Source organism: Aythya fuligula, chromosome 14 (assembly GCF_009819795.1).
Source record: "Aythya fuligula isolate bAytFul2 chromosome 14, bAytFul2.pri, whole genome shotgun sequence".
Taxonomy (NCBI): Eukaryota; Metazoa; Chordata; class Aves; order Anseriformes; family Anatidae; genus Aythya; species Aythya fuligula.
In genome coordinates this window covers 19,359,738-19,382,667 of record NC_045572.1, presented here as the reverse complement: position 1 = coordinate 19,382,667, position 22,930 = coordinate 19,359,738, and the positions used below count along the sequence as shown (strand labels likewise).

The 22,930-nt window shown below is 38.3% G+C and overlaps 1 protein-coding gene across 5 annotated transcripts; it reads right to left on the bottom strand.

Annotated features, from left to right (window-relative positions):
* Positions 1–2,564: 2,564 nt before the first annotated feature.
* On the bottom strand, positions 2,565–22,604 carry RBM27 (RNA binding motif protein 27). Of its 5 annotated transcripts, none has more exons than XM_032196831.1 (22): positions 22,508–22,604; positions 20,979–21,097; positions 20,178–20,302; positions 18,939–19,030; positions 18,420–18,431; positions 18,150–18,343; positions 17,141–17,401; positions 16,358–16,591; positions 14,910–15,044; positions 12,644–12,793; positions 10,653–10,800; positions 10,210–10,363; positions 8,819–9,082; positions 8,561–8,689; positions 7,719–7,841; positions 7,160–7,234; positions 6,889–7,053; positions 6,365–6,469; positions 6,062–6,253; positions 4,933–5,019; positions 4,369–4,479; positions 2,565–3,743 (listed from the first exon to the last, which is right to left on the bottom strand). In XM_032196831.1, exons 1-22 carry the CDS (start codon positions 22,564–22,566, stop codon positions 3,657–3,659), a joined length of 3,021 nt encoding a protein of 1,006 aa, XP_032052722.1. In that variant the 5' UTR covers positions 22,567–22,604; the 3' UTR covers positions 2,565–3,656. The 5 variants fall into 5 exon arrangements, with proteins under 5 accessions (XP_032052722.1, XP_032052723.1, XP_032052726.1 ...); XM_032196832.1 differs by having other exon boundaries at positions 17,141–17,398; XM_032196835.1 differs by lacking the exon at positions 12,644–12,793.
* Between the last annotated feature and the right edge of the window lie 326 nt (positions 22,605–22,930).

Here is a 22,930-nt window from a genome sequence, read left to right as displayed (position 1 = left end):
AATAAGAGGAAGTAGAATAAGAGAAAAAAAAAGAAGGAAAGACCAAAGATAAAGTTAATGATAAACAGAGTAAAAGAATAAATTAGTTTTCAGACCAAAATGCTGAGGGGTTAAAGATTGCATTTATACAATTTTTGGTTTTGCACTCGCTATTTTCAATAACCCAGCAATACTGGAAATCTGTAAAAGAGACCATGGAATCCACTGTAATCTATAAAACAGTCGTCTTTTCATATTAGAATTTTGAACTGTCCCCAGAGCGTAACATTGTCTTTACTGGAACTCTGCTCCCACTTAAATATGACTAGGGCTTATCACCTGTGTCTTCTCCCAACAAGTTAGCTATCTTAATCTGCACCATTTCAGAGCACTGAAGCACTTGATTTTTCTCCTACCTGATTCAGCAATTACTAATGAACATTCACTATTAAGCAAAATAAACTTGCTTGCATTCTCCACATATAAATACCCTTCACACATACTTCCAGAAAAAAAAAGTGATAACGCTCTTTTTGTGATAATTGTATTTTTTTTTTGAATGGTTCTGCTGTCCAATTTATTTAAGTTAGTTTTCATTTTTTTCTAAATCTTGAACCATTCCATAGTATATCTTTATTGCAAAAATTCAACATGCATCTTAGAAATTCAGATTGTAATCAATAAAACAAACATTACATATATGAATTTAAATGTATAAACAGTTAGAAATTCAACAATATCTCCTATTATACTATTACACAAGTTCACAATTTTGTAAAAACTATAGTACAAGTTTACTATACACCAAGAGGAACTTTATTCCTTTTCACATGATTTTGCTAAGGAAAAAAAAGTGTTGGGATTTTCCACAATAAGCAGGCAACTGTTTTCATATTTATCCTTTTAACTGTTGGGGTTTTGTTCTTTCTGCTTAGCTTAATTAGATAATGAAAGGGAGGTAAGTATAATTCTATGTAACAGATAATTTCTTTTCCTATCGCATACACTTTCAGTGTTCATACACTATGCTTAGACTGGTAACATCTTATTATACATGTCCTGTAAATATACTTGCTGGTGTACAGAAGTCCCAGTGTTGATTATAAGTTCTATCTAATGTACTCTCTGAAGTTCATTAATTTCACAATAAAATGTTACCATAAAGCAAGCTGTACTGTCATGTTACCTATTAAAATAAACAAAAAACACACGCAAAAAAAAAAGAACAGTTTAATATTGCCTAGTACATACATCCTAAGGTACAGGGAGATAAGCTTTGGCAAAATGAAGGTCACTTTCAAGCATCTTTTCTACTCCTTAAACACCGCAAGTCAGATACTGCTATGCTGCCCATCACTTAAATCCCCAATAATATAATAATAGCATGCTTTCAATACACAAGCTGAGTTCAGAGGCACAACTCATTTTTGTGCCTCAGCATTTACAAATCATGTTTGGGATGTCACTTGAGGATTTATGTAAGCCTGCCAATGTGTACTCTAAAGGGAAAAAAAAAAAGTAATCATGTGAAGCTCTCCAAAAATCATTAAATAAAGCTACCACAGTCGCTTACTTCCTGTCTTGCCCAACTTGAAAAGCCAGCACGTGTGGGAAAGGGCGAGTGTCCCTGAATATAGCGTGCCAATCAGGTGTCATTTTAGAGCTAAAACCATATGAAAAGGAATCCCATTCTACGCGTGTCAAAGGCTACTGCAATTTTTCTTACAGCTTCATTCATTCACTGTAATTTTCATTTTCCAAATACAAAAATACAACAGTTCTTATTGAAATCTATACGCTGGTAGTTTTAGTACACAAAAAGCAAAATATTTACAAAATTATACAGTTTAAGAAAAAACTCTGTACAAAAAAATATATAAATCCTTTGTTCCCTCTATCATTTTTAAACTGTCAGGACTCAAATATGGTTGCTGCAATGGATTTTTCAAAATATACACTGACTGAGCCACAGACATTAAAAAAACATTAGAGATAATGGGAGAAAAATCAAGACATTCTAAGTATGTAGGATTGGCTTTCCCTTGTTTCTTTATGTACGCAATTTAGCCTCAATATTAGCAGGAAAGTCCTAATTATAAAAAGAGGTTTTAATGTGAAGAAGAATACTGAAAGGCATATCTTCAACTGACAAGGAAACAAACAAAAAAAAAATACTATTTTGATTTTTAATATTCCACCACAGCAAAAAGGTAACAGGGGAACAGTAAATTCAAAGGCTTGCTCAACTCCATGTCATTAGCTAAGTTCAGAGCCACTGAAATTTAGAGGTCTTGATGCAAATTTTTCTTTAGTTGGGAATTTGCTGACAAATAATTCTGGTAAACTATTCAAAAGAGGAGCACAGTTTTGCACCGACATTGTTTATTTTGTATAGAAAAGTACATAAAAATGTACTGAAAAGTGTACGGTACAAATACAGAGAGTTAAGGAAAACGCTTCCTATATAACACTTGTTCATGAACTGCAAAAGCCACATAACAGTTAAGATACATGGCTTAAGTATCTAAACTTGTTATACTAATTTCTATTATTATACACCATTTTTGGTGTGTGTTTGCTTTTTCCTTTTTTTTTTTTTTTTAAATATGGTAAAGTGACGAGGCAAGTAAGAATGTAACGGTATTCACCTTAAATGTGTCTGAACAAAACTATACTTGAAGATAAATGGTTAACATTCCCAAACCAGGTCTGAACACTACTCTGAGGGCTTGCTGACCAGCAGACTGACATTTTTTGGATAAAAATATTTTGCTCTGAACACTTTACAGATTTGGCTTGAACATAAATAAAACAGGGATGGAAGAAGAGTTTCTAATGGCTGGTGAGCAGTTCCCAATTTCATTCTTTTTGTGGAAAGCATAAAACATCATATTCACAAATACTGAGATGCAAGAAATGAACAGTATAATTTAAATTTGAACACTGTACTGAAACTACAGAAGGAAATCTCAAACACTCACTCAAATCTGTGTCGTTGCTGATGTTTTTGTGGAGCAGGATTTGAAGAAACAGAGTGAACTGGACAATATTATAATAATAACCTGTTGAATTACTTTTTCCATCTCCTCTGACAAAAACCAGAATATAGAAACTGTGTGGCCTTCAAACATCCTTAAATAAGTGAAGGATGAATTTAGCCACGAATAATTTCTACAGTGAGTGATTGCATATGAAATAAAATGCTACCTTTTTTCAATTAGTAAATGAGGCATTTTTTCTTTCATAACATTTAATGAAAGTTTGTGTCTTTCCCCCAAGCCTGTAATATTGCTAAATAAAACCTGTAACATCTTTTCAATTATAAGCTAACAAATCAATCACATTATAAAAAACAAAACAAGGTAATACAGGTGACACGAAAATAGGACAGGAAAATACTAATATTCACTTTCTTTCTCTCTTTTTAACCTTCTTAAATAGAAAAGAATCACCACTCTGGTGAGCTTGATAATTCTGTAAAAAGTTACTGGGCCTTTGGCTAGCTTGGCATCACAGCTCTTATCTGAAATGTTTTTATAACAAACTTTGCTCACTTTAAATCTTGTGGTTTGAAAAGAAAGTAAAGCTTTTTTTGGCTCATCAACTTTCTTAAATAAAAGTTTAAAAGATATAGCTTGAACTATATTCCTAAAATTATACATTTCCAACATCAAGTTTCATCTTCTCCAAGAACGGGATTCATCCTCATCTTCATCATCATCATCATCATCTTCATGCAAAAATAAATCTGAGGTTTCAGTCTCCTAGATAAAGAAAAAAATGGTTTTTAAACAAAGAAGTTCCATGCTGTATCCTAGGAAACTTGTACGACAACACAGACTCCCCATTGCTCTTTACATCAGGTTCTTGTTTACAGTAAATCTCACTGAAATGCACACAACTATTTACCACAAGCTTTAGGAAAGAACAGTAGTCTCACACATAAGAAAGGGAAAGGAAGCCAAACTTCAAAGAAAGCAGGAATAAACAACCACCCACCCTCTCTGAAACAAGTTTCTGTCAAATGCCTAGGCAGAAAAGCCTTTAAAAGCCTTAAAGTGTTCATAATTACAATCTAAGAATATACATGTACAGAACTTATCCCTCAGTAGAGAATTAATAAAGTGAAAAAAGATTAGCAGCATGTACATATGTGAGGATGTGATGTTTATCATTTCAATTTAAAAATCTAAGTTTTTGGAATGGATTTATTTTTTTCTTTCCTTTTTTAAAACATGGAAGTTGTACCTGACTATTGAAAAACAGTTCAGTTTCTGGCTTGCAGAAACATTTAATGGAATTTCTCAGTAAACAAAAAACCTATCTGAAAAGAGCTCATAGCTTTTAGACTGTTAAAAGAGTGATAACTTTATCAACATATTTTCATACCTCTTCCTTAGGCTCCTCTTCCTCAATTTCTGTTGACACAGAAGGTACCTTAGGTTTGTACCATGATATCTGTAGTCTTCGGTCTTTGAACCTGGATCCCTGGTTAGCAGCCTACATTGTGTTTAAAATGAACATATTTTCAAAAAGAGAATCAAGTAAAGGATTTTTAAGATCATCAATAATGAGCTAGACCCAGTGAATACCTATCACGGCAGAGGTGCATCAAAATATCTCAAACACATAATAATCATCTGCTTCAGTCTCCAAGAGCAACTTCATTTAAACCTGAACCTATAAACAATGCTCATCTACTATCAATCTGAAAAGACTAACAGAGTTCTACACTGATGGGAACATTGAACCTACATCAGAAAAGACCTTTACTAACTCATGTTATTAAACATGAGTTATTTCACCTTTTAGCAAACTATACGTAAAAGCAACAAGTATTTGCACTATCTAGCTTGAAATAGCAGGATCAAAGCTAGCTCAATTTTAAAACACAAGAAGGCAGACATGAGTAGTTTGGAACCAGGAAAAAAAATAATCCATTATTTCACTTACATTCTCAGCTTCAGAGCGAGATTTAAAAGTTAGAACAACACTTAGTGGGGAATCCTCTTCTTGAAGGTCTTCAATATCTCCAAATTTCTGTAAGAGGAAAAACTGATTAGGAAAAATAGTAATATTCTCCTCCAGAAACATGATCATCATGTACTACAAATACATTGTTCTGTACCACAGCACTACTGAAACCTTGCTATTTTTTGGGCAGAAAAGAGAGACAAATCTCAGCTGCATCATCTGGCAATGCTGTAGCATTTGTACTTGTATTTTTGGGCAACAGCTCAGACTTATTAACGTTCTAATAAGCGGGGGTTTATTTTGCAGGAGAAAAGGCACTATATAGCTGACAGGTGAATCCAGAGAATTCACCACTTTATATCTTCTGCCTTTCAATCTTGTACTACTACAGAGCTGTTAAGTCCTTTAGAGCTTATTTACTTGCAAAAGAAGAGATTTGATCAGTAGGAATCAAACTTTGCTATATAGCTCCTGAATATGCTAAGTACAGAACATTTTTTTCATGGAACAGGAAAAAAAAAGTCTAGTATGGCTAGATTAACAGAACATTGCATCTTTAGAAACGGTATACTGCATAATGTTAAAAAATTGAATGTACACAGCAATGATAGATGTAAAAAAAAAAAAAAAAGGACAAAGCAAACTAACAAACACACACACAAATTTATCTATTTACGAAGTATTAGATTATCTCCCGTACAAATTTACTACGTTTGCAAAGGGAAACATTTTATTCTGGGTAGTGTTAACTGAAGGAAATGTCCAATGTGTTTATCTTTTATTGTGTTAACTCAGGTCTGATACTAACATATCAATTAACTCAGCTTGCAAACTACCAGCTATTTTCTGTACAAGTTTGTAAATAAGTTTAACTTACAGAATTAATAAGATGAAGCCATTTGGCTTTTCCTATTAAAGGAATGCATTGGGCAGCTACTGTAAATCACCTATAAAAGACATTATATTTACATCCTTGATAACTCTTGAAACTGGTTATCCATAGCCTGTTCCATGAATTCAGGATAAATTTGTTTGTATTACAGAAATAAAGACTTGCATCTCCAACTCTCTTCTCCCGTTTCTCTATTTAACGTAACCTAATACTTACAGAGAAGTGCTGTAACAATTCGTCTTTTTCTTCTTCAACAAATCCTCCAACTGTTAGTGCTTTGGGACGATGGTCTACCACCATGTGATTCAACATGCCCCTTCCTCTCCCACCACGACCCCGCCCTCTTCCTCTTCCTTGAGCTGGCATTGTCTTTCCTCGACCAACAGGCAAGATACCTAAACGGGCAGCCTGTTTAAAAAAAAAAAAGGCAAATAATATATAAAGCTTATCTGCAGCTTGAAAGGATTTAAAACATTTATATATCAAATACATTAGAAACATAAATGCAGACACACTTACTTCTACTTGTAACTGATTTAGCTTTTTTCGCAGTTCAGTTGTGTCTTCTCCAGAAGAAAGTCTTTTATGGAAGTCCAGTTCTGCATCTAGAAGTTCCTTTTGTGCCTTTAAGAGAAATGTATAGAAAGAGAAAGTGCATGGGAAAAGCAGAACATGAATGTCTGCTTTTAATATTTAATTCCACCTTAGCAATAAATTTATATAAAAGATAAAGGCGGACCAGCACACAACTTCCATATTTTCCTCTAAATTCAGTTGTTTGTTTTACTTGCCTCCATGTGCTTCCCCCCACCTTTTGGAGGGACCCAGAATTCTACACTTCAGAACAGGAACAAGCTCGAGTAGGTTATATGCAAACTGGGTCACCCAAGGTACTTAAAACTACTGCTTGGTTCTCCATAGCTATCGCTCAAATTCAAAATACTGCTGGGAAGTACACCGATCTAACAGTGTTGTGTTTTTAGGACACATCATTAGAAACAATTATAGGAGATTGATGACCAAGTGTCTTGTACAATAAATACCTCTGTCTTGGACTTTAATTTTGATGGTGTAGAGGTTGCAGATGAAGTTTTTAACTCATCCTTTAATTGAGATATTTTTCCTGCTAGCTCTTTTAAGGTCTTCATTATTTCTGCTCTCTCTTCTGGTTTCATAGTCTTATTTTTCTCCAGCTTGGATATCAACATCTATGTATTAATAAAAGAGCAGGAATATAAAACTTTAGCAAGAACAGCACTGAACAGATGCCTAAAAAAATCAAAACACATTTACTGGAAGCCATTCCAAACTTACCTTCTGACATTCTATTTGTTTTTCTAACATCTCTTGCTTCTTTTTCCTCATGTCTTGTTGGAGTTTCATTGCCTCCTGTGAGAAGAAAACTCTTCGAATCAGAAAAAGCAGTCTAGCATTGTATGTACTCGTATGTCATATTTTCTTCTTCAAGATATATAAGCAAGAGCCATAATAAAAACTACTAGTCTGTGAACTACACTAGTATTAGTTATATCTGCTCTGGAAAGTAACAATTAAAACTTGCCCACTTCCTGCTCTGAGGTAATCTATTATTTTTTTCCTTTCCTTCCAACACCCCTTGAATATCCTGTGCTGTCGTTTAAGTTTTCACATCTACAGAGATTAAAACCAGAAAAATATCAACAACCCCTTATCGCTCGCTCTTTAAAAACAAAAACACCAACCCTCAACCTGCATCTGCAAAAGTGAATCATAAAAGTTACACTGATCATGTGTAGAAAGCTACATAGCAGTATTTGAGGTTTAATGTGTCTTTCAGTCCTTTCTTTTTAAAGTACTTTGACCACTACACTGTCGTCAACATATAGCAGAGCACCTGTTTTTTTTTAAGAGCTTCTTGCACATCATGAGGTTTAGACCCTGCACCAGGCTTCATAGCTGTCTTTAAATTTGAAGTACTGTAAACCGTTTTTGAGTGGCTTGTAGAAGTAGGAAATGTCTGAAATTGTAAAAATACACACACACAGAAATATGTAATAGGTTAAAAAGAATGTGATATACCACCATCATATAGTTTAAAGGGAGATATTCTATAAAACAAACACAAGCTTCCAGATTTATGCAACGATTCGTAAATTAAAATACATGCATAAAGTCATTAATCTAACGGTCAACTTGCTTGGAAGCAATCATGTTACACACTTTTGCAGAAAATGTTTTAACAAGATAATTTATTTCAGTCGTTACCCAAAATTGCCTTTGTATCCCAATATCCACTAGGAACACTGCTGAAGCCAATCTTTTGTAACTGCACTATATTCAGCTTGGTAATACAAACTAACATCACGCTTACAGATCAAACACTTAAAAGAAATAAGGCAGTAACAGTCACTATACCTCACTGGGAAAAGCAATCAGATTTATCAACAAAAAGCTGACGTCCCATGTAGGCTGTCAAATTTGTTTAATAGGAAGCACTGCCAAAAATATTTTATGATACTTAAAATAGTGGTACTTTGTTTCTGAAATAATTCTCCCTAGTATATATAAGCAGCTGATGAAACTAAGAAGTGACTGACCACATTGTATAGAACTTCAGTGATAAGGAAATAATCTACTAGGAACAGAATTGTCAAGTTCTATTTGCTAGGTCCCTTTTTCAGCTAATGGGTAAAAGCTTTAAGCGAGTATAAAGATGGTCAGCTTTCAGAAACATACCTGAGAATCCTCTCCTACAGCCCCAGCCTGACTTAAATCAGACTGACTTCCACCTGCTGCTCCAAGGCGACGTTTCACTGGGACTTTATTAAGGACATAGGCACCAGAGGCCAGAGGTTTACTCATTGCCTGTGTATCAACAGATATTAAAAAAATAAATGGGAAAGGCTCTGTACTCTGCATTTTTAAAGTCAACAGCTGTCACTTAAGAACACTGATAACCTTCAGCATATCGAAGGTTTGTTTATGAAAGCATACCTTTGACATATTGCTATGCATCGTTACGGCTGGAGGCGTGGTCAGGGCTTGCTGCTGAAGGTGAAGCTGGTGATGAAGAGACTGTGAGGGTGACTGCTGCTGTGGTTGCTGCAGCAATGGGGGATTCTGTTCACTTTCTCTGTGCCACAACACCCTTATAAACCGGTTGTTTAAAACTGCCTCTGTGCTTGAAATTGCCTTCCTGGCCTCATCGTTAGTTAAGTACTGAATTAGTGCAGCTTCAGGATCATTCTGAAAAGCAACCTAAAACAAAAGGTCATAAAAATACATTATTTCTCAAGAAAGAAAACATCTCAACCAGTAGCAAACGAACCTACAAATAATCTGCAGGAACAAGTGGAATATCTAACGATATTAATAGCTCAAAAATGAAGGTAACTATTTTATATAATTAAAGCCAAGTACATTTTGGAAAACACACATAATTACAGCAAAGACTATATGCAGTAAAATAAAATCAAATAAATAATAAAAGAGACTTCTCCACCAAATATCACTGGATAATCAAAGCACAGTAAAACACTATTGGGATATGACTGAAGAGGCTGATACAAAGCCCAAAGCTTTTTATTCTACTCTTCTGAAATAAAAATATTGTCCAAGGATACGTAGTGCAAAGATTCACCATATTTCCAAAGAAACATTATCCAGCAATCATGAAACAGACAGATTTTCCCCAAAAAATTAATCATCACAGAAATAAAAACATACTTCGTAGTACGATATGGTTGAGGTAATGTGTTTTAAATGCATCATTTAATTACCATCTTCTGGGCTAGGCTAAAACCGTCAACTCAAGAAATAGGGAGGCCTCCCAGGTATGTCTTTATTCAGGCCTCTAAGCAAGGACTCTGGAAGCCATTGTTTTGTGTAAACAAAACAAAAGGAAATTAAGTAGTACTTTAACAATGCAACTACCTGCGTTTTGCTTATACAGTGCTTTTCCACTTCTTATAATGCAAGAAACACCACTGAATTTGAGCCAATTCTAGGATGCAAAATGATAGTAAACTGATGCATAAAGACTCTCCTGTAGCATCATTGCCCAAATCCTAAGAAATAATGCAGGACTTCCATACAAAACAGAATTTGCTGGAAGATCTCTCTCAAAATTTATGCTCAAGTTGCTCAAAAGCCTGATAGATACTGTTAAATTTGCAAGACTTTCAAATGTTATAAGACCTCATGAAGGCAGAGGACCAAGAAAAGGCTTTTTTGAATTTGATTACCTACTTTTGTTAGTCTCCGCTAAGATTTCTCAGAAACAAAGTACGGCTACTGTATTCAAGAAGGCTCCAGGGGAAATAAAATACCCACATGCAGAAATAAATAAAATAAATAAATAAATAAAATTGTACTTTGTTTTTTACCTGAATGTTTACAATAGTTCCAAATTTACTGAAGTGTTCGTTGAGCTGTGTAATATTGTTCATTTCTGGTGGAATTTTTCGAACTTCTAATTTGGTATTAGTATACTGATTCTTTTTCAAAAATCCTGGCTTATTCTGGTTGTTATTTGCTTGCCTAGAGAAAACGAGAACAAGATATTTGTTCAGAAAGACATAAATGCACCGAAGTAGGGCAGCCATTGTTAACACACATTTAACTTTTATTTTCTCATTAGAAGTACAGACTAGAGAGTAACAACAACTGAACTACCCTACCCCCTAGTAGTTAGTCTCCGATTATTATTTGGACATAGATTTTCTGACTCAGCCCACTCAAGTTACAGGGACTAATGAATCGCTCTATTTACAGCACTGATAGCATTAAAGTGCATTCCAGTTAGTCAACTGCAGTCATTAATTCTTACTTTCCCAACCATGGTTTCTTCAGCGGTGGACATTCCATGCTACTTGGAGATCGTTTTCTGCTGTCTGGTTCAAGCACAACTCTAGTTACATTGCTGCTATTATTCGTAATGGGAATGGGAGGTTCAGTCTGGATGATAATATTGGCAGCTGGAGGAAAGGAAAGGAATGGAAAAGATGTATTGTTTATCATACATCAATGGAAACATTGACAGCTTGCATTTAAACATCAAGATCGAGATGATTTTAAAAACCTAAGAAATAAAACTACGTTCTGTTTATAAAGTTACTTCAGAGATTGCTTGCTAGCCTAACAAACCAATCTGAGGAAAACAAGCATTTAGTCCTGCAAGCAGAGATGGGATTTTCGACCTTCAAGATTAGTATCAGTTTGAAGAAACAAAAATAAAACTTAATTTTGCAGGTACTGAAGCTTTAGGTTCTGCAGACCACCAGCACCACAAAACAAAACAACCCACTACATTCTGAGATTTTGGCTTAGAGTTCTGGAATGTGGCATGGGCTTAACAAACAACCAACTTTCCCTGAATTAACCTTTGATAGTGAAAGGCAACCAAGAACCCATTCCTCCCACTGCTATCCCCTCGCCACCCCTCCATCCAGTTTTCAGCAACAGCAACTGTCAATTGAGCACAGCTACAGCATGAGATTATATTCTCTGAGATGTTAAATTTATTATTTGAAGCAAATTCTACAAACACAAATCCGAAGCACTAGATCATAACTTGCCAAGTATTTATTACATCCATTTGAAAATTACACCATTGCTGTTGGCTTCTTGTGTATGCCAAATATTCAACTCCTAAAAAGAAGTCTGAGTTGTAAATCAATTTTCTGTGGTTTTTATATATGCCAGAGCTCTGCTGATTACACTCGTAAGAAAAAACAAGACTAGGCTTTTTCAGGCATACAGTTTCAGTCTTACATTGGAGGATGATTTCAGAGTAAACCTTTCAGGTACTTGACAAAGGCAGCAAAACAAGCGGCCTGAAGCACCATAACCAAACACAGACCCATTCCTTACAACTGGAATGGGTTCTTAGAGAGACCAGCAATAGAGCCCCAACCCTGCCTTTATGACATTTATTAAGATGAAAACAGCAACAACAATTTCTACAATAACATTTAAAAATATTCTTTATAGGATGAGTCACAGGAAGGGAATACTGGGAAAAACCCCTTTCTTATCCACTAAGAAGCACTGAAGTGTAACAATAAACACTGAAATTTACCAACTTTTCCTTTACAGATCATGGGGAGAAAGCAGGAAGGAGAAAGAAAGCTATGCTAGCAGAACAAAAATTTCTTTGAAGAGCCTTGACTTCTTCTCTATCCTAAAAGAGGCTTTGTACATGCCACGCTACATCCACATTCATCCAGCTTATGATTCAGAATTACTTAAATGTAGACTGGGATTTCTACAGGCTAGGAGAATTAGAATTCTACCTGCAACAATTATTTTAATATAGCATCTGGCTGACAAAGTCAGACCATCAAGTACAAAAACATGATAGCTCCCCTCGCAACTACTATTGAACCAGACGAGACAAGTATTGTGGATCATCACATCTGTGCCCCAGCTCTTAAACATGCCCTTGGCAAATCAGAAATTTCTTCAAAACATACTGTTTAAAGTCAGCTTGCTGTATCATTGTTCCTTCTAGAAGCAACAGCACTCAAAAAGTACCTTTGTAGGCTAAAGACGAATAAAAACCCAACCAACCAAAAAACACCAAAACAAACCAACCTTGTAACATTTCCAAGCCAGTGGTTATTTTTAATCAGTAAGTCTGCTGTTACTTCAATATGGTCGTATTAGCGTTTTTAAAAAAAGTTGAGATGTCTGAAAATTGCTCTGAAATACTAGATCAGTGAGAAAAAAAATATGCTGCTTTTAGCCTGAAAAGGGGAAAATAAGTGTTGACGTTCTTGGACAAAAATAGCAACAGCAATGACTAGAAACCCTTCCTACCTCTTGGATTTGTATCCATCTCCCCAGATGTTAGGCCAATTAGATTTGGACGCTGCGTTTGTGCTCTTGTAAAGAACTGTCGATATTGAGATCTACCAGCACTGGTAATACTAGGAGCTTCAGGGTTATAGCCATCTGGCTCATATGTATCTATAAAAAAAGGAGAGAAATGAAAGAATTTTTCAAATGCGTTTAAGACTCAGGGTTAATTTTCCTTTAAGGAAACGCATGGATGTCCAAGAATCAGAAGCTGTTTTGGACGAAGAGAAGAGAGAACAGAGGTTGTAGAGCCAATGTGTGTAGCTATTTAAAGCCCTCATCTCAACTTACGCCTAAGTCTATTTGGGCATATTCCCCTTCAACGACTGCTACTGCTTGTACGAAGTGCATAGATCACAACTATCGAGTACTGATGATGAAGTGCCTGAAAAAGAAGTGAGGTTCCTGTATCATATCCTTCACTGAGTCTGACAGTGTTTCACGGGGAGCAACAAAATATCGAGTTTGAGCATTTATTCTTACATCTTATCCTGAGATGTAAAGAGATTTTGAGTCTTTGTTGCGCTAACAGATGATGTTACTTCAGGGAAGGATTTTTGGAGAAGAATGGGCTTAAACGATTCCAATCAAAGCAAGCTGAGAAATCAGGAGATTTGACCGATACTTACCTATTAAATTATCTTAATTTATGCGAGATTAGCTGCCTACCTTCATTAAAGTACTAACGATTACTTAACTACAAGAGACAACTGTGAGAACACAAGATGACAGAATTGACTCATGTTGTTCCTCTAGTCCAAGGTACATCAAAGATGATGTATTTTTCCAACAATAAAATGGAAAAGCTATACAAGACCTTGAATGAATTAAACCCATGAAAAGCCTCCATAGGAACACAGCACATCCTGGAACAGAAACAGGTGCAAATACAGGGGGATCCAAAAGACCTGAAGCACTCTGCATGTCAGCTCCTTGTTCTAAAATGACAACGAAGACTTGACAATTTAAAACAGATGCCTCAAAACTTCAACACTGATGTTTTGTCATGCAGTGCTGAATCTGCAGTCAGGAGTTTCAGACTCTGCCGAGAACTTTCATTAAACTCGTGTGAGCTGAACTAGAAGTTTCTCTTCCAAGATTCTTCGAGCAATTGCAAGAGCAGTTCATCAGCAGTTTAACCATAACAGTCCAAGAACAGGACGTGAGAATCAACCTCCACACAGGTTTTGGAGAAGAGAATTACATAGTGCAATTGAAGTCAAAGATGCCCCGTGAGTTACAACACACCGGATCACTCCTTAGAAGAAGCTCTGAAGCTGAAAGAATCTGATGGTAGCATGGCCTGACAGCACTTGGAGACAACTGAACAGAGATCCTAACAAGATATTTGAGTGACTGATGTTCTAAAAAGCATGGAATTCATGAAGGAAATGACATGGACCATAAACTGGAGCTCTCATTTGAATAAAATCTAGAATATTTATGTTAAAAAGAACAATAAATATTATAATTACTTATTATTATTCATTGTATTATTTATAATATTCCAGAAAGGTATATTAGAAAACAGATTTTAATCACCTTATTTTGCTCACATAAAACATGAAAATGTCATTACCATTTTCATTATCAAAGATATATACATTTTATTTGATTTAAACTGAATGATTTGGGTTTCTCCAGCTATTTTGTTATTCCTTTCATGAAAAAAATAAAAAAGTGCTCTGTAAGGAAGATATCATGTCCATTGAGTTAGAAAGCCAGGATTAAGTCAATTTTGAAACAAAAACAAAAACAACAACAACAGAAATAAAATACTAATGCATATGAAGAACCTAAAGAAAATTTTGGTACACAGATGAGAGAAAAAAGTCTCTCATATGAAATAGTAGCCAGAATTGTGTAGGAATAAAGACCAAGTTAAACAGTAATTACAAGTTTGCAGATGCATCTTTTCTCTACTGATGTTCTACTAAACAGCTTGAAGATGAACACATTTTTTTCTTATCCTACAGTTTTATTATTTTGAAAATATGAAACCGAAAAGAAGCTCCTGACAAATGATCTTTTCTCAGACAGTGACAGAACACTACTGCTATCTCACACAGTAACAGCAGATGAAGCACTGACCACAAGGAAAGCCATCAGACTTCTTTTTAGATTTGTATTCACTGGAGGAAGATAAAGGTAATCACTTCTAATTACACAAGCAGAGGAACTTTTAAATTTACATGCCAAGCAGATTTTAAAAAAGAAATTTGCTTACGTTCTGATACTGTGTACAGTAGGTTCTGGGGTAACGGAGGAGGTAGCCTTGCTCCTACAGAGGCAAGACTGGGCACGGCACTTGTCCCAGGCTGGTCACGATTATTTATCAAACTTGACTGTGTTAAAGGTGGTCCTACAACGACATCATAGAATCACTAAGACTCCACAGATAAAATGTACAAACAATTCTGTGTGATTTGTTTATTCCTTGTAAATAATCACAACGCATGAGAAGTCCCACTCTGTTACGTTACTCTGATTCCAACACTTTCCCTTTCCCAGAAAGAAGCTTAAGGAGGGGAAGGGGAAAAAAAAAACAAAAAACAAAAAAAAAAAAAAAACAAAAAACAACCAACCAACCAACCAAACAAACAAAAAACTATTTTTCTTCCCCAGAGCTTTATTACTGTTAGAGCTTGCATTAACAAAAGCAGCTCCTCCCTCAGCTCTGCCATGGAGAATCAAGGCTTGCTCAGAGCAAGACATACCAGCAACATTTAGATTACAGTTCTAGAACAAAAAACTACAGGGTGAAAGGAATTAACAGGCAAGGAATCTGACTAATTTTTGCTTTGTTTGTACCATATACAATATACATACTTCAATTTACTATGTAGCCAAAGAGGGGCAGTGAATTAATCCTATGCAATGTACTAAAGCACAACGACAATCAGAGAACTCTGAACAGCAGCAAGCCAACTCAGTACCCTCTAAAAGGCTCAGGCAAAGTTTTGAGTAAGTTATCCTGGTAAGCAGAAAAGCTTGCCTTAGATAAGGTAAATATGGTATTTCCTACCTTTGCCATTTTAAGCTTTTGCTATTAGGGTTTGTGAAAATACATAATCCAAGGAAACAAAGGCAGGAATAAGACTAAGTGTGTACGAACAGATATAATCTACAGGTGCCTTTCACGTAATTGTAGCCAGGCACAGTTTCACCAGGAGCACCACTGTTTTGGAAATAAAACTAGCACAAACAACAACTATATTCCCCAAGATTAATTTCATAATTAATCCTTCTATTACCACTGTAAAATGTTTTCTAGAAGCCTGCCCACTAATTGCCTCGTGTTAACCCTATACAAAAACTATTTCTTATCCCATAACTGCTGCTACTTGTTACAACTATGACAGCATGTATTGTGTAACTGGAGTCAAGAGTACTGAAACAGAGTGACCATATATCCAATATACTAAGATTTTTCTTCACAGAATTTACAATATGCAACGAGATAAGAAAAAAGGTTGAACAGACTCAGATCACTGTTGAGCTAAAACAGATCTCAGCTGCTAAGAACAACATATAGTATAGTACAAACACAGATGTATTAGAACTTTCAATAGATTAGATCTCAAATTTTTTTCATTAGGAAAAAAATTCCTTTCCAGAAAGAGCCATCATTTTAACTTTGTGACATACAGTAAAACAGAAAAATGTTTAACTTACTTGGTACAGGAAGCACAACAGGAGGTGGTGCCTGTGGATGAGCTTGTGGTACTGGCATCCTCATATTGCGAGCTGGACCTGGCATCGGAGGCAAAAGCATACCAGGAGGAGGAGGAAGTCCAGGAGGTGGTGGAGGAAAAGGAATCATACTTGGCAAGGAAACTTCATCTACTACTAAAGGATCGTTTCCATGATCAAACTGGCAAAGATCACCAAGTACACAAAATCCTCTCTCTGCAAAACAAGAAAATTATTTATCTTCTTAAAGGAAAAAAAAAATAGTTGTCAACAATTAATGTCATCTCAGTTTTTGCTGGAATTTCTTACTAAAGAAAACATACAATCAATGAATTAACATTATCAGATAAGGTTTCAAATTACTTCAAATTATAGTAATCTTCCATAAAAGCATACAGACATATGTATGTATGCACAATAAAAGCCGTGGAAAAACAAAGCATGAATATGTACGTTTTACATTAAACACATGTAGTGAAATCTTTTTCAGAACTGCCAGTCATTAAGTTATTTGCCAAGGCAAATCTGCAGCATTGTGAACAAAATCCTTATGTTCTGTCCAGCAGCTGTCACATTATGAATGAACTGCTGTCAGCAAGGTAAGTTCCTTTCCCAGTAAAATATTGGGCATTCATGCATTTTTACATATAAAGGTACACCACAATCTACTGCATTTTGACTTGCTACACTTAACTTGAATACCTAAAAAAAAGTTACAGAATTATTGAAACGAGGTAGGAAACCGAAGACTAGAAAAGAGTTTACCATCATAATCTCGACATCTTCTTTTAGGTGGAGGGTTTCTGCCAAATGAACTGGGATTGCTGTGATTGTTATAATAATTTGACCAGCTCTCTGTTGTGTTTTCCAGATGGTGCGCAGGTGCAATTACAGTAACAGCACTGGGAATAGATTGTGCAGAAGAATACTGTTCAGTAGAGTTACTTGGAGACACAGAAACTGGATTATATGAGCCTTCAACATCATTTCTTTCACTCTTGAATTTTGATCTCTCACGGTGCTCTGCTTAGAAAACAAAACAAAAACAACAAAAACACAAATTAAGTACATCTTCATACTTTGTTCTGTGCATCCGAGACCTGAAAAAAAGATACTACACAACAGCATAGACATTTACTTAAATATTCAGTGTTCTGCACATTAAATTGTTCTTAAAGCAGATTAGTCTTACCAATGGAAGACAAACTAAATATAATGCAAACAGGGTTTTAACTTCAGAAATTAGTTAATTTCTGCTCCTTATCCCTTCTTGGATTACAGCTTTCTTTTGAAGTAGAAAGGGGGAGAAAAGCAACAAACCAGTAACTAAAGTGGCCTCAACACACACTGAAATGTGTGGTAATCTGTGCCTCTTAGTTTTCCAACAGTTCTGAATCAGCCCTAAAAGCACAACGTGTGGTAACCACCTTGAATTAGAAAGAAAACTTCTCTAAAAATATACAATAACAAAGTGAAAGAGATTTATACTACTTAGCAAAAATATAGCATGTCTTTGAAAAGTCAACAGCTTTGTTAACACATACAGCACATAAATATCAGCTACTGATATACACCTGTGGATAAATTAAGATGTTAGTGAATAACACAATTCCCTTAATTATTCTACTCTGAAGAACAGCATCTTAATGATTTCAGCAACATGAAGTTCTCAAAATTTGCTCAGACTGCTCAAGGACATCTGCAGCCTGGTAGACTGTACACCACACGTCACTGACATTAGATCTTGTCCTAAAGCAACACCTTGAGTACTCACCAACATTTCTGCTTGAATCGCGGTCTTTGCTTCTACCCCTACTGCGGCTACGACTTCGGCTTACCCCTCTGCTTTTACTACGACTTTTACTCCTGCCTCGTCGCCAGCTGGACTTGTCTCTGTACAAGTCACTCCTGTCGTAGTATCTGTCATAGTCCCTCCATTTTCCATCATCTCTCTTTTTCTCTCTGGTTCTAGAAAAACACATATGTAGACCATATTTATGAAAAGAGAAACCCAATTCAAAAACAAGTTTGCAAATTAACATACCGTTTTTCCATCCTGTCCAGTTTAGACAGCAAAAAAAAATAAAATATATTTGAATCAGAATTTCTCCAATTACACAGAAAAATACAGAAGCACTCATTCATAGAAACCCGCTACAGGAGGATGAATAAAAGTAGGAAAGGTGGAAAAGTTATAGATGAACAGAACAAGTTCTAAAAACAACGTTGACAGTGTGTGTTGGGGGTGAAGTATAGGGGAGGGGCAGTAAGAACACTGCCGCACCCCAACAATGCTTTTCATTTATCTAACAAGGGAAAGAATGGAACCGAGAGCATCCCTAGGTATTAACATTTGAGAAGTACTGTCACCTTTCCCAAAGAGACTAACATCTAGTGAAGGGTTCTCATGCATGAGATCAGCACTGAAACACATTGCAGACAGAAAAAAGTGGGAAGGAAATCATTGCTTTTGTGAAAATCCTAAGAAAGAGGTAAAAATCCTCAGTTAAAGACTGCCAGCAAATACAGAAGGAGATATCAGCATTTTGGTTCAACTACTAGCCTTTGTTCACTGGAATCTCCCCGGCTTCTCTGTGGACTAGAATGCTTCTTTTTCCTGCCATCCCGCTCTTCTTCAACTGATTCTTGAAAATTCTGCTTAAGAGACAGCCACCAATTAAGCATGAGCATAGCTTCTTTTTTTTTTTTTTTTTTTAATGAAAAGAAAAAGACCAAGATTAATTTCATAACAGAGTTAGTATCTTGTATAAAACAACATTTTAAGTATTACTTGCACAGAATACCTAAGCACGTCAAGTAATCACACTGCACAGGTTGATGGGCTCTGTGCTTTAAATCTTTCAGGATTTTCTCTAGAGGAGAGGCTCCAAAGTAAAGCTACTTTGAATTTTTGTTTTTAAACAGGATTCACAAAAGACAAATGTTATATCCACTTTCTATCTCATTAGAATTAGCAGTTATACAAACCAGGCATTTTCTGAATCTCATAGTAGGAACACAACAAAGGAGAACTACTTCTCTCAACATAGACAGGCCGGTAATTCACATTTTGAAATAAATGCTTTAAAGCCAGAAAAAAAAAGACAAAAAAAAAAAGACAATAAACCAAACCTGTTCACATAGTTGAAGTAATCACATTTCTCGCTGGCCTCAACAAACGCAGTATTATAAGTCTGAGTTTCCCCAATACTGTAAATCTGTTTGAACGCATTTTGTACGTTTTCATGCATTTGCTATTTTACTTTGCTTAGAAGTTACTGTAAAGTTGGGTGGCAAAAGTTTTCCTGCAGTAATATTTAAGAGTTTTTGAAGTCAAAACAATACTACAAGGCAGGCTTATTAAAAAAAAATTCATCCGTGTTTAAGATTATATATAAAGAATTGGTAGAAACACTCAAGAATTGGCTTGACAAGGCTCTGGATAGCCCAGTTTAAGGTCCTGCTTTCAAAACAAGATCGGATGACATACAGAATATACAAAATTGAAACAGGAAATGATTTGGGATGTTTTTCCTTCTTTCTCATCTCTTAAATCCTTTCAAATCACTGTCAGCTCTTATTGCCAGGGACATCTGAATAGGATTTCTGAATGATATTAACCTAGATAAAAGTAAATGTTCTTTCTGAATGATCACCTTCCATTTCCATTCAGATACACAGGGACAAAAAAAGATTACTAGCCACAACAAAATAGATTTTGCTTTTGCATTTTACCTCACAGATGATACAGCAGGGATAATTTGAAAATTAGAAACAAGTAGAGAAAAAAAAAAAAGGTTACCTCCTCCTTGACTTCTTCTTTTTCCTGACTTGCAGGCTTTGCTTCTACTTTTGTGGGTTCAAGAGAAGGAAGGTAACTCTTTGTGTACAGACTTTCAAAAAGTTTATCTACAAAACCTGAAGTTTCTGCGGATAGGGAAGACAAAGATTATATACCAATTTAAGTTCGTTGTTTGGAATGGCTTTACCAGAAGAGACCACAAAAAAAAATAAAATCTGGGTAGACTGCTTAAATCAGGAGCAGCAATGCCTTAGGTTAATGAACGTTAGTTCCATTCGAGGAGATGGAATTACAAGACAAAAAAAAAAGAGACTTTTCCTTCAATCACATTTACAAATTTGCAATGTTCTAAGGGCCAAGCGTGACTGAAACTTACATCAAATCCACAGTTAGTCTGCTAGCTACAGGGTTAGCAATTTAACACTTTGAATTTAAACCAAATTGCCCTGAGAAGCTTGTCAGAAGCCTGAGAGATCAACGTGGGTCAGGTTTTCAGAAGCTATCAAATATCTGATACGGAAACTTCTGGCAGCATGATGTATGTTTTAAAACCAAATCAAGTGGTAGCTTTTATTTTAGAGGATTTCCTCCCACCCACTGTGAACACGACAGGCTACAAAACCATCTTGTGGAAAAAAACACACACACAAGATTTTTGTTCCTTCACACTCTGTAAGAAATAATCAGTTTATAGATAACAAGAAATATTTTGAAGGAAACATTAGCGTATCACTCTCCCCCCACACACACACTGAAATGAAAACCAGGGAACAGGAGATACAGAAGCGTAGACCACGGTACCTTTTTGCAGAAAGACGTCCAGCTGATCAGCACAGAAAGCTTTCAGCTCTTTCTCCGGTTTGTCTTTCTTAACTAACGCCACAACATAGTTGGCTAAAGCCGACGGGTCTGCATCACATCTACGGAGAGAAAGAACCATTCCTGATTCTGCTGAAGAACGCCCAAACCACCGCGTGTCAGACGGGCGCTGGTGCAGGAGGGCCACTGCAGAAAGCCCAGCAACAGCCACGGGACGCTGCTCTGACACCCGGCACGGACACAGCCACTCCTGGATATCTGCGATGGCAATCTTTTTTCCCCAATTACAGCCAGACACTTTAATCGCCTTGTGACCACCTCCCGTGCCCTGCCGCAGCTGGCAGCCTTCCCAGTCTTTCGCCCCTTCCTCAGGCGTGCTTCGGCAGAGCTACCTTGCTGCCTTGTTTAACAAGGATCCAACTCTAGGGCAACTGAGCAGCCGTCAGTGTTTTGCAGCTTCCTCAGTGCATCGCAGCCACCACCAAGTGTGGCCGTCCCAGAGCAGCCCAGCAACTTCCCGGAAAATCACCGCGTGCCTGCTTTGCAGCACTGAACTGGCTTTGCAGCACTGAGGCAGGGTCACAGCTCCTCACTCTGCCTCTCTTCAAAAACACGCGAATGCAAACTATCAGAGGGTAGGAAGGACCCCAAAAGAGTTGGGTGATTTATTTTTAAATTAACATTTAAAGAGAGGAGCGATTTTTTTTTTTTTTAATAACGTTAACCATGGAAATACAGGGAAACAGCATAGAGCGAGTAGACCCCCGAATTACCTCAAATAATGAAAAACTAAACTAACAAGCCTAAAGAAAACTGCAGATGACAACTGGTGAAGGAATTCCCAGTGAGCTGTCAGTCAGGCAGCTCGACTCCAGATTAATTCGCCTGTTTCCGAGAGCTGACGAAAGCCGCATCAGACACAGCAATTAACAACAAAGAGCCCACAGACCCTCAGACCGCGCGGCTCTCCGCACACGCTCACCGAAAGGCGCAGCCCCTGAGCGCAGAGCCCCCGCCGCTGCCTCTGCCCCTCCCTGACCTTGCCCAGCCCCTGCTCCACGCGGGAGCGGCTCCCGGGCTCCTGCACCGCAACGCGGCGGCCACAGCCGGGCAGGGGCTGCGGGCCGAGCGGGGCGGGCCCTGGCCCCTACCCCCTGCCCCCTGCCCGGCCCCAGGGGCGCGGGGCCCGGCCGGCAGCCAGCGCTGCTGCCTCAGGGCGAGGCACCGGGCCGGCAGCCGGCACCCGGCAGGGCAGCGGGGCCGCTCCGCACCGAGCCCCCGGGGAGCCGCCTGCCGCGGGGCCGGGGGCCGGGGGCTGCACCCCGCGGCCGGGATCCGGCCGGGCCCAGCCCCCGGCCCAGCCCCGTCGGCTCCCGCTGCCGGTGCGGCCCCGCCGCGCTCCGGGCCCGGCCCTCCCCGAGCGCCGCCCGCGCCCCGCGCCCGGCCCCAACGGCCCCGGGCCCGGCCGTGAGGCGGCCCCGGCCCCGTCCCGCTCCCCGCCCGCTCCTCACATGGGCTCGAGCAGCCGGGCCAGCCAGGACTTGAGCGCGTCCACGTTCTCTATGATCATGGCGCCGCCGCCACCATCGCCCCCGGCCCGCGGCGGTTGCTGCCCCGGCCCCTCCCCCGCCGAGGCCCGCTCCAGGAACCAGCGGCCGGCCCCGCCGCGGAGCCTGCCGGGCGCGGGCGGGGCGGGGCTGGGACAGCAACCGGCCAATGGGGCGGCGGCGCCGCCGCGCGGCGGGCCAATGGCGGCCGGCCGGGAGCGCGACCCGGAGGTCGCCGCGCGAGGTCGCGCGAGCGCGTGAGCCCTGCGGCGGCGTCCTGGGGGGGGCCTTAAAGGCGCAGCGCCCCGCCGCCGCGCGGCCGGAAGGGGCGGGGAGGCTGCACCCCCCCCGGCCCCATCACACTTGGTACGGCCCCGTCGCGTCACG

Excerpts from the sequence above, each read along its gene's own strand:
- RBM27 (XM_032196831.1), bottom strand. The coding sequence starts at position 22,566 with ATGATCATAGAGAACGTGGACGCGCTCAAGTCCTGGCTGGCCCGGCTG. Across the intron at positions 10,801-12,643 it reads GATGGATACAAATCCAAGAG|CTGCCAATATTATCATCCAG; the intron begins GTAGGAAGGGTT and ends CCTTTCCTCCAG. Across the intron at positions 5,020-6,061 it reads AATTGTTACAGCACTTCTCT|AAATTTGGAGATATTGAAGA; the intron begins GTAAGTATTAGG and ends TTCCTCTTACAG.